This window comes from Brassica napus, chromosome C5 (assembly GCF_020379485.1).
Source record: "Brassica napus cultivar Da-Ae chromosome C5, Da-Ae, whole genome shotgun sequence".
Taxonomy (NCBI): domain Eukaryota; kingdom Viridiplantae; phylum Streptophyta; class Magnoliopsida; order Brassicales; family Brassicaceae; genus Brassica; species Brassica napus.
The window spans coordinates 26099129-26111089 of record NC_063448.1 but is presented as its reverse complement, the minus strand read 5'-3'; the positions used below and the strand labels follow the sequence as shown (position 1 = coordinate 26111089).

The 11961-nt window shown below is 42.3% G+C and overlaps 1 protein-coding gene across 1 annotated transcript; it reads left to right on the top strand.

Moving 5' to 3' along the window:
- The first annotated feature begins 9000 nt into the window (after positions 1-9000).
- LOC106353608 (pentatricopeptide repeat-containing protein At2g22410, mitochondrial) lies at positions 9001-11272 on the top strand. The gene has a single exon (XM_013793362.3). The coding sequence runs from the start codon at positions 9047-9049 to the stop codon at positions 11141-11143; it is 2097 nt and encodes a 698-aa protein (XP_013648816.1). The 5' UTR covers positions 9001-9046; the 3' UTR covers positions 11144-11272.
- Positions 11273-11961: the final 689 nt, after the last annotated feature.

Here is an 11961-nt window from a genome sequence, read left to right as displayed (position 1 = left end):
TAGAAGGAGGGGAGGTACGGATTACTCTAACTCATAGCCGTAAAACGCTTGATCAAAACAATGTCTAGAAATACGAAAGAGAAAATCGCAGTTCGCAACAACGCTGGTAAGAAAACTCCAGCCGCCACTGCGCCTATGGCCAACGCCTATGCAAACGCCACAGTTCTTGAGAAAATCGAAGACCTTACTGTGACTTTTCGCCACAGGAAGTGCAATGAAACGAGCTCGCGATTTCTCTTTTTAAACATAAAGAGAAACGATAAATCTTATCAAACCCCGTAAGTTTGGCTCATTACCGAACAAAAGATATCTTAAGGCGTAAGGGTTTTACCAAAACACGTTTTCCGAAAACATTTCGGAAGGGTAAAACTTGTTCTCCCAAAAACCGCAGAAAACCCCTAGGTTAATCGCGCCCGAGCAAGCACACGGCTCGGTTGCTACATAGTGACCAAGCTCAAGCCAAGCTCGGCCGCTATGTAGCTACCGAGCACGCTCACAGCTCGGTCGTTACGTAGCGACCGAGCACGCTCACATCTCGGTCGCTACGTAGCGACCGAGTATGCACACAGCTAGGTCGCGACGTATTGACCGAGCTCCAGCCAAGCTCGGTCGCTACGGTGCGACCGAGCACGCACACAGCTCGGTCGCTACGTAGCGACCGAGCACGCACACAGCTCGGTCCCTACGTAGCGACCGAGCACGCACATAGCTCGGTCGCTACGTAGCGACCGAGCTCAAGCCAACTCTCCACTCGCTATGTAGCGACCTGTCGGGCCTAAAAAGGGTCCTCCTTTGCGTTCTATTTTGAATCCTCATCGTAACGCCTTTCGTTTCGTCTCAATCGGAGTTTCCGTTGAGATTTTATGACGAAAACAAGTAGGACTCTTCTTGGCTTGCTTTCACTCGCTACTAAACGACCTGTCAGACCTCCACTCGCTACATAGCGACCTGTCAGGCCTCAGAAAAATCCTCCTTGCGTTCTCTTTTGAATCCTCATCGAAACGCTTTTCGTTTCGTCTCAATCGGAGTTTCCGTTGAGATTTTACGTCGAAAACAAGTAGGACTCTTCTACTTCTACTCGCTACATAGCGACCTGTCAGACCTCCAGCTCGCTACATAGCGACCTGTCAGACCTCAAAAAGCTCCTCCTTTGTGTTCTCTTTTGAATCCCGATCGAAACGCTTTTCGTTTCGTCTCAATCGGAGTTTTCGTTGAGATTTTATGACGAAAACAAGTAAGACTCGTCTAAACTCCTTCGCTTGCTCCTACTCGCCCTTACCTCCATCTTTGTGATCTCATTCAAATCTCGATCGAAACGTCTCTTGTTTCGTCTCGATTGGAGCTACCATTGAAACTTTACGATAAAAAAAACCCGCAAAGACTAGTTTTCTCGCGTGGATTCAGATTAATCGTATAATACGGCAACAGTTAACTTAACACCTTAGCCGCCTCAACTATACGATTACGTTGAACCTTTTTTTTGACTTCGTATCAGTCAAGTTTGGAAGATAAATGTCAAGTTTCAAAGGATAAACACCAATATCGAAAAAGGCGAACATACACAAGAAGAGGAAGGGGAAATGAGCAAGCAAAACTGAGAAGAGACAAAACTGCATCTTCGAGGGAACTAAGGTATTTGCGACATGAAATTTTTGAAATCAGACTTGGAGTTTTTGTAGGAAATTACTAAGAAATAAAAACGCCTTTGAGACTGCCATAGAACTTTAGGGAACATAAAACCTAGGTGGATAGTCTAGCGAACTAAGTCTTAGGTGATTTTTCCTGTCTCGATATATTGTCCCATAACTGTTCGTCCAGATCTTGCAAACCGATCTAAACTCTCCGAAAATCGAGAAACGATCGCCACGCATATCAAGCTCGCTTCCTAAGGAGAGAAAAAACTAGAGACATGAACGTCGTCTTAAAACCGATTCGTTTCTGGCAATTCTCTCGGAACCGACATATTCCAAGTCTTCAACCTGGAAACAACCAAATCACAGTCCAAGCGTCGTCCTCAAACCGACTCGGACTGTCGATCATTCAATTCCTCGAGAAAAAAGGGACGGAGTAGGTGCGTATACTATACTCGTATACTCCCATACTTCAAAAACATATTCAAACAATGCGATGTCTCGTCAAGATCAAGAAAACGCTTTCGACAAGAAAACGCTTTCGACAAAGCAAACTCTCGTAGAAATATGCGGAAAAATATTCATACAATGCGATGTCTCGTCAAGATCATCCTAAAAGGAAACGACAATCTGAGATTCGTCTAAACGCTAGGAACTGATCCTAACCATGTTGGAAAAATTCTCAAAGACTATACTGCATCTATCATCGCAATCATTCGTTTAGAAAACCTCTGCCAAACTTCAGAATGAAAGTCGATGATTTGCTGAAGTCATAAAGATTTTTCCGATTTGATAAAACGAGTTTCGTATAAGAATCATTATACGAGAAATCTTCAGGCATCAAAGCATGACTCTCATTTTCCATTGAACCAACCGACTCACGGAAAAACATCAAAAACATTTGCGACAAAGCAAAATCAAGAACAAAAGTAACAGAAAATACGACAAAGAGAACATGTCCTCCCCGCTCGTCGACTAAGTCTATCGTTGTTTAACTGATTCATTCAAGAAACCTGCAAAAACGTTTCGCGACTAGATCTCGGTGAAATAACCTTTGGTAAAACTCCATGAGTGACTCAGAGAAACTTTCACTGAAGAATAAAAACAAAAGCGAAAACGTTTCTCAAAAATCTGCGGAAACATCGTTATTTTGACATCTCCATATGTCACGTCAATTTAATAAATTCGTAAAAACCGGTCGCCCGTTACTTACGCAAAAAATCCTTCGTATAATCAGAACATGTCATACGAAGTTACTTTCGAAAGTAAACGTAACAGGTTTTACGAAAAAGTACATTCCTTATAGCAAAAATCCAAGCTGTATGACCAATATAAACTTTACTTCCTCGCACCACGATCTGAAAGGTCTCATTCTTTAGCCCCGCGACTCACTGGCATCCGCTCTCATTCTGCTTGGTCACGTCCGAGCAGGAAATCACCCCGCAACTGACTCCGCACGGGCTCTGTATCGAGCTTCTTAGGCTTTATCTCCCTCGGAAACAAAGGAAACAACTTCCATACGAATAAAGGAAACATTATACAAAACTTTCATCGTATAAATTAACCCTAAAGTGGAAAAACGTTTTCTACCACCATGGGCATACTCGGCCTATCAATCTCGACAAACGCCATTCGTTCCGTCGAAGCCGAACTAGGTTACATCATCCCCTTTAAGGACGATTCTAACCGACTTGACCTTATTGACAGCACGAAAGTGTCATGGTCTAATCCTTTGGCAACAACGTCCTTGGCTATAAAGCTGGGCACAACCTTCATGCAAAGCCAAAACAATTGAGCGACCACCGCTCCAATAACTTGACGGCTAAACGGTAATCCGGAATTTGTCTTGAAACCCCAAGTAAGGATTACACAAACAATTATCGTACCACCCAAAAACGGGAATCATAAGGTAAATTCGTCATAACAAAATTCAGTCCTAACAACCAAACAGTTAATGGAAAGGTTCCACTTGTCAAAAATCGACCAAGTTCCATATACTACGATTCACTTTAAGCCCGCTGTGTTTTACTCGTAAAATGCGACATGTAAGGAAAACTCGTAACAGAGCTCCTATAGCTATACGAAACATCCTCAAATAGACACGAAAGAAATCTCGGAAGGCCAACACCACACAAAGCACGGTATAGGAGGATGCCTCTTTCCGGGGACAAATTTACGCGACCCCTTGGTCCTCACTTCTCGATCGCAAATCAAATCCAAACAGGAACAACAATTCTGGCTGCGAACATCCGTAGTCAAACCAGAATGTTTCCCAAGCGCAGGGCTAAGACTAATCCCTTGCAACATCGCGAAACATCTTCAAGCCCGCGAACATTTCAAGCACGAAACGCGGCATACGAAAGAATAACAAATCTTCAGCATCGCGAGACGTCGCAGACGCCTGAAGATTCATTCTTCGACGAAATTTCCTTCCTCGATAAAAACACTTTCTTGGAAGACCCGACAGTCATACACACTAACATCTTCTCAAAACATATCCTTCGCGAAGACTCGAAACGATAATTTTAACCATTAAATTTGTTGCTGATCACAACAAACTCTTAACGTCCTAAACAGACTTAGCCATCTGATCACAACAAACTCTAACATCTCTAGGCATAGTATCAAAAACCTTGATACGAGATCCCAAAATTTGTCTCTTTGCCAATATTCGAGCGTCTTCAGAAATCCAGCAAGTTTACACACTACGGAAAACTCTCGAAACAGATCACGGATATAGCAGTTCACACAGAGTTAGATTACGAGATGACAACTCGTAGTCTTCCTTCTACACCCATATAAAATGCCACCGGCAGCAACATGCCTGATAACCTCTACATAAAAACCAGACCGAAAAGGTCTCGCTGGAAAACTAATCATACAAACCTTATCTCCAAGACGAACTACGAAAGGCTTGATCCCTTCAACAAGGGTACGTAGGCAGCCGTCATAAGGCGTAGCCCCAATCTTATCGCGTTCTACTTTTAGAAGAGCGAGAAGACCACTTACCACGGACCTTTTCGACCATAAATTCCGCCTAACTCACCTAACTTGCCTAACTTGCCAAGCCACTCGCTAGAACCTCACGCTAGAAGCTCATGGTTCTAACAAGCTGGGGAGCTAATTGTTGGGGTCAAAATCGGTCACGACGGAATCAATGTCTGAAAGTCCGTAAAAATCTGCATGAACGTTTTTACGAAAATAAATCTTCGGAAAAGATTTATTCTTACGAAGAGCCCTGCGGAAGAAACACGAGACATCAGAGAAAAGCCCGAAAAAGGTCACACGGTCGCTACGTAGAGACCGAGCTTGAGCCAAGCTCGGTCGCTACGTAGCGTCTCGCTCGGTCGCTACGTAGAGACCGAGCTTGAGCCAAGCTCGGTCGCTACGTAGCGTCTCGCTCGGTCGCTACGTAGCGAACGAGCGTGCGTTCCGTTCGATCGCTACTTAGCGACCGAGCTCTTCCGAAACGTCGATACGACACGAATCCATGCATTCTCGTCTACCCTTCGATGCTGTCTCCCGAAGACCGTAGCGAACCCATTTCATGTTTTCCGCCATTCGAAGTCATCAATCAAACTTTACGATAAAAACCGCGGAAAGTTCGTTTTTATCGAAAGAAGTCGTAATAAACGCTTCAAGTCGAAAGACGGCCCAAAGGGACCTAAGGCATGACTCGAAGCCCACCTTACGATTTCTTAACCAGCAGCCCGTAAACCGTGGGACGGTTTACGCTTGGTTCGCAAGGAAAGATAAATGTCAAGTTTCCGCAGATAAATACGAAATTTTGAAGATAATGACGAAGATCGGGAAAATGGAATATCTCCATTTTTAGGCTATGACGGCTTAAGGGCAGAAGGGGAAAAGAATAAACCGACCTAGGAGCGAGTATATAAGGAGTCCTAGGCGAGAGGCATGAGGGACAAGTTTTGAGACTCAGAATTCTCGGCACTTAGAAACTCTGAGGCATTATTCTCGACATGCTATGTTTCCATGATTGGCACCCGATTACCAGACGAACGTGCACAAGCAGTTCGATCTCTTGGTTCACTCTTGAACTACGTTCGGCTTGATCCTCGAAAGGGGTACGTAGGCAGACTTTCATAAAGTTCAGTCCGAAATCAATCAAAAATCTTTTCTGTATTTTCTTTGTCTTTTGCTATCGAGCTGCGAGTCAAATAGGTTTGAGCTTTTAGGCCGCTAGAACTAGGTAACTCGCTGATAGCCTTTGCGGCCAAAGCTTTTTATGATCTCTTGTAATGATCGCAACGCTCTCACGTGGACTCGAAATAAGATCTACTGTTTTCTCTAAACTCGTTTGTTATCTTTTCATGATTTCCGCATATATTTGGTCACTTGCCGTTGGCTCTCGCAGAGATCTGGGACCTTTGGAAAATTAGGGTTTTCCTAGTTTCCTAATTTAAACGTAAATCGACAGTGCGAATTTCGGTTCCCACAGCGGTTGAAGTGACGAGGGCGGAGGTGACGGTTTCAACACAAAGTTGCGGTTATTGAAGTTGAAGCTGTATGTGTTATTGAACCCATCATGTATGATCTTTCGATCAAATTCCCAAGGTCTGCCTAGCAACAGATGACAAATGTCCATAGGTGCGACGTCACAGTAGAGTTGATCTTTGTAAGAATTGCTTACCGAGAAGGAGAAAAGTGCTCGCCGTGTAACGAACAGCTCATTAGTTTGTTGTAGCCAAGCATACTTATAAGGCGCCGGGTGAGGCTCATCCTTGATCTCCAATTTGAAAACAGCATCCGCTGCTATCACGTTCTCAGAACTACCTGAATCAATAATAAAAGAACAAACTCTCCCGTTGATTGTACAACGACACTGGAACAATCGCTTCCTTTGCGGGAATTGTTCATCTGCTCGGGGTGTCAGGCAAGCGCGACGGACCACCAAGAGGTGACCGGTGTCTAGGTACAATTCTTCTTCTGTTTCTATTTCTTCGTCGTCATTCGTCGGTTCTTGATCACCCGTAATATCTTCAATAAGAAGTTCTCGTTTGTTACGATGTGGGCAAGAAGCTTGACAGTCTCCACACGAGAAACAACGTAAACCACCCGTGCGTTGCTGTTTCAAAGGGTCGACAGGTACGATTGCGGTTTCTGACTTAGGAGGCACGGTATCGGGGGTAGCCAAAGAAACAGCTTGATTCTGTCGAGTTTGTCGAGCCGTCCAAGATTGAGAACCGGTTCGGTTCTGAGTTTCTATCGTGAGGGCTTGCTGATGAGCTTCCGAGATAGAATGTGGACGGAACAGGTTCAGAGTGTGTTGGATTTGTTGGCGAAGACCTCCCACAAAACACATTGTTAGTTGTTCTTCGGTATCACGAATCTCCACACGGTTGATCATTCTAAAAAATTTTGTCGCGTACTCGTCGGCGGATCGAACGCCTTGTCGTAGATTCTGAAATTTCTGAAACATAAGTTGATAAAAAACTTTTGCATCTCTCGTTTAAGCTTATCCCAAGTAATAATCTTCGAATTTCCCAACCGTGCTCTTGTCGTTTTAACTTGTGACCACCAAGCGGCTGCTCGGTCACGGAAGCGTATGTCGACTAGGGGTACACAGCGGTTCAATTGAATTTCTTTAAACTCGAGAATTTCTTCTATCGTTACAAACCAATCCAATAATTCCTCAGCGTTCGTGGAGCCATTGAATACTAGGAGCTCGAGCGTGAAGCTCGATTTCCACGATGACTCGTTAGCCTCTTCTTCTGAACTGGAGTTATTGTTGATGCGGCGTCGAGGTAGTTGTTGTTGTTGTGGTTGTCGAAGAGGAGCGAATGGATTCTCGTCGTCTTCGTCGGAGTTATCATGGATATATATCTGGTCGTTGCGGCGGGGAAGTGCATGTGCGGCTTGTCGTGCGGTTAATGTAGCGACGGCGGTAGCTAGGTCTGCTATCTGTTGGTGGAGCTCAATAACAGATTGTTGAGTAGCCGGGATATCTTCGTCATCAGCGTATTGCTGAGCACGAGTCTTATGAACCATTGTAGCGGGTTGAGAAGGATTCAGAGCGTAGCAGAGCTCTGATACCAACCTGGCGCAGCGTACGAATGGGTGAATGATCGATCTAAGAATTTAGGGTTCTTCGAGACCTATTCTAGGATCGATCAAGAGTTTCTCTCGATAGCTTATTGAGACCAACTTCCTATTTTGATGAATTTATTCGAATCTAAACAAGGGATAAAAGCAAAGCTCTTCTATTATAAAATAAAACGTATCCAAACAATGAAGAATAAACTTGTTTATATGTCCCTTCCTTTAGACAAACCATAATAGGAAAAGGATATCAATGACTTAATTGTAAAATGAAATTTAAATAAAAAGGAAAACCGATAAGAAAACCAAAACCGGAAATTAGACATATTCGAATAGTCTAAGTTGGCGCCAATGTCGTATGTGATGCTGCATCATTATGTCTCTGAGGAGTATAGCAGATCCTGAAATCTTGAAATATTTTCTTCACTTCTTGTATCTTCCCCAACGCTGTAGAGAAATTCTTCCATGGATGAGGTTCTACTAGCATTGCTATTAAGTGTTTGCAGTCCGTCTAAAATTTCTGTCATGTCGAATGATGCAACACACTTTCCATTGCTCAGCGTAGCGTTTTTTCGACTTTAATTTCTTATGCCCCTAAGCTGTGTCTGACATGCGTTATCTAGCCACATCCATTCACATCTACTAAAAGTTGATACATAGGTTCAAGAACCATCTACCAAACATATATTTCTCTAAGCATATGGCTTGAGATGTTCCTACTGTGTTTGGAGCAAATCAATAATAGGATCATGTGCATATAATTAAAATTCATGCATCATGCAAAAAAAATGTGACTAGCTCGTGTAAAAAGAAAATTTTCTAGTCGGTAAATAGAGACCAACTAACCATGTTTACAAGCTTGGTTTTATTGGAAATACTAATAAAAATAGTTTGAAATAAATCCATATCTTACAATACAAGTTGAAGTAACCAAATATTTAATATAATAAATTAAATGAATCAATATACTTTTGATTCCAAAAATAAAAGAAAAGAAAGAATGGGATTTTTTTTTTTTTTAGTCATCAATTTATACAGATTCATACTTATTCTGTGAACCAAACCGGGAGATCTGCATACATGTGAACGACGAAAGACGGTTACTTCTTGGCATTGCGTGCTAGGCTATCCGCCTTTGAATCTTGCGTATTTGGTATATAAATGATATCTGATCCGAGGAAACTATTCTCTAAAATAGATTAATATGCTTTTTTTGGTCAAGAGATTAATATGCTTTTGTATTAACATTTTGCAACTTGTAATAAAACTACCCAAAAGGAAATCATATATCTAATAAAGCCCTAGCTCATTGGGCCTGAAGCCCAATTATATGTTCTCTCCGAGGAGAGAAGAAGATGATACTCTCTCCTGTCCTGACGACTTCGCCGACGACAATCAAACGGCCAATGAACATTTCGAACGTGAGCAAATCCAAGCTTCTTCTCCCTCTGATACCCAAACTAAACCGCGCCTTGTATTCTCACTGTCATCGTCGAACTCGTTCCCTTCCTCATCACAAAGACAAACCCATCAACCATAACCCCACACACGGTCTCGTTCCCCACAACCGTTTTCTCTCATTACTCCAAAAATGCGAATCCTTGCCCCACTTGAAGCAGATTCAAGCTCAGATGACAATCACCGCCTCGATTCTCAACCCGTTCGAGTCAAGCCAACTAATCAACTTCTGCACCTTATCCAAATCTCGCAACCTCGATTACTGCGTGAAGCTTCTGAGAGGAGTCGACAACCCTAACGCATTCTCATGGAACGTAACGATCAAAGGATTCTCCGAGAGCCCGAACCCTAAAGACGCGATTTTGATCTACAAGGAGATGCTTAGAGACGGTGGCGAGTCACGACCCGATCATTTCACGTACCCTGTTTTGATCAAGGTTTGCGCTGACCTCGAGTTGAGTAGATTAGGTCTTATGATTCTTGGGCATGTTTTCAAGTTGGGATTGGAGTTGGTCTCTCATGTGCATAACGCTTCAATTCATATGTTTGCTTGTTTCGGTGAGATGGAGAATGCGCGGAAGGCGTTCGATGAAAGTCCCGTGAGAGATTTGGTTTCTTGGAACTCGTTGATTAATGGGTATAAGAAGATGGGTCAGGCTGAGAAGGCGATAGAGGTTTATAAGATGATGGAGTCTGAAGGAATTGACGCTGATTATGTGACGATGATCGCGTTAGTTTCATCGTGTGCTATGCTGGGAAGTTTGAAGCTTGGGAGAGAGTTTTATGGATACATAATAGATAATGGAGTTAGAATGACTGTTCCTCTTGCTAATACTCTTATTGATATGTTCTCAAAATGCGGAGATGTTCACGAGGCAAGGATGATATTTGATAGAATGGAGAAGAGAACGATTGTGTCCTGGACTACGATGATTTCAGGGTATGCTAGAAGTGGTTTGCTTGATGTTGCTAGGAAGCTTTTCGATGAGGTGGACGAGAAAGATGTTGTGTTGTGGAATGCTATGATCGGTGGATCAGTCCATGCCAAGCGTGCTCAAGATGCTTTGGCCTTGTTCCAAGAGATGCAGACTAGCAGCACAAAGCCTGATGAAATCACCATGATTCATTGCCTCTCTGCGTGTTCTCAGCTTGGTGCTCTTGATGTAGGGGTTTGGATCCATCGATACATCGAGAAACATAATCTCAGTCTCAATGTTGCGCTAGGGACTTCGTTGATCGACATGTATGCCAAATGTGGTAACATCTCAGAAGCTCGCAGTGTTTTCCATGGGATGAAAACAAGAAACTCACCTACGTACACATCTATTATCGGTGGCTTGGCTCTTCACGGAGATGCATCCGCTGCTATATCATACTTTAATGAAATGATTTATGCAGGGATAGCCCCAGATGAGATAACTTTCATAGGTTTATTATCAGCTTGTTGCCACGCAGGAATGATCCAAGCCGGCCGGGATTATTTCTCTCAGATGAAGTCCAGGTTCAACTTAAATCCTCAATTGAAACACTACTCTGTTATGGTAGACCTTCTAGGAAAAGCTGGGCTACTAGAAGAAGCAGAGAAGCTCATGGAAACTATGCCAATGGAGGCAGATGCTGCGGTTTGGGGAGCTTTATTTTTTGGTTGCAAGATGCATCGTAATGTTGTAATGGGAGAGAAAGCGGCTAAGAAGCTTTTAGAACTTGATCCTGGTGATAGTGGAATCTATGTGTTGTTGGATAAAATGTATGGGGAGGCTAATATGTGGGAAGATGCAAGGAAAGCGAGGAGGATGATGAATGAGAGAGGCGTAGAGAAGAAGACTCCAGGTTACAGTTCTATTAAGGTTAATGGAGTTTACTTTGAGTTCATCGTTAGGGATAAATCGAGACCAGAGTCTGAGAAGATATATGATTGTTTAAATTGTCTTGGAAGACATATGGGGAGCTCGGTGAGTGTACGCTCGGAAGTTCCGGAAATGAGATTGCTTTGAATGTAACAGCTAACATCTTCTGTTGTGTCTTCTTGTTTGATCAAATGTGTGCTAAATAGTAAATACATAATACACATGTGGGTTTATTCATTGTTCCAAGAAAAAGAGGCGACGTGAAGTCTGTTTGAAGGAGAGACTTCTAATAGAGTTTTTTTTTTGGGAGGCCCTTTCATTGGGAGGATTGAATCAGAAATCGAATTGGTAAAGTTGCAATCACCAATAAAAAGACAAAGAAACAGGTGATCTTCACCATGAAGAGCCATTGAAATGTTGAGGGTATATAACATATTGATATGTAACCTAATCAAGTTACAGATATATTAATATGTTATCTACAATTTTTTATTTACGGTTAAAAATAAGATTAGAGAATGACTTGCTCACTTTAAGTTGCAAGTGCTAACATATGTTATAGGTAATATGTAATTATTATTATTATTATGTTTTTGTATAGTAAGAAAATAGAAATGGTGGAAACAAACGAGATAGAAAAACTGAAAGTGATTTTTCTTATCACAACTTCCTTACTGCAAAGTCCTATTTATAGGAGTGGAAGTTGTCGGTCTAAATCAGATATTTTACAAACAAACATTAAACAAATACTAAAAGGATAATCATCAATTTTAATATTATCTTATAACAAGTATTATCTTTTAACACTCCCCCTTGATTATCCTTTTTCTATTATGTAGTGCCTCGTTAAAAACCTAGTCATGGAAAAACCCATTGGGATAAAAACCATGACAAGGGAAAAAGAGTACACTGTGGTAATCTCTCCCTGGAAATAATGGACATAGCTTTTTCTTCACAAGTCACGC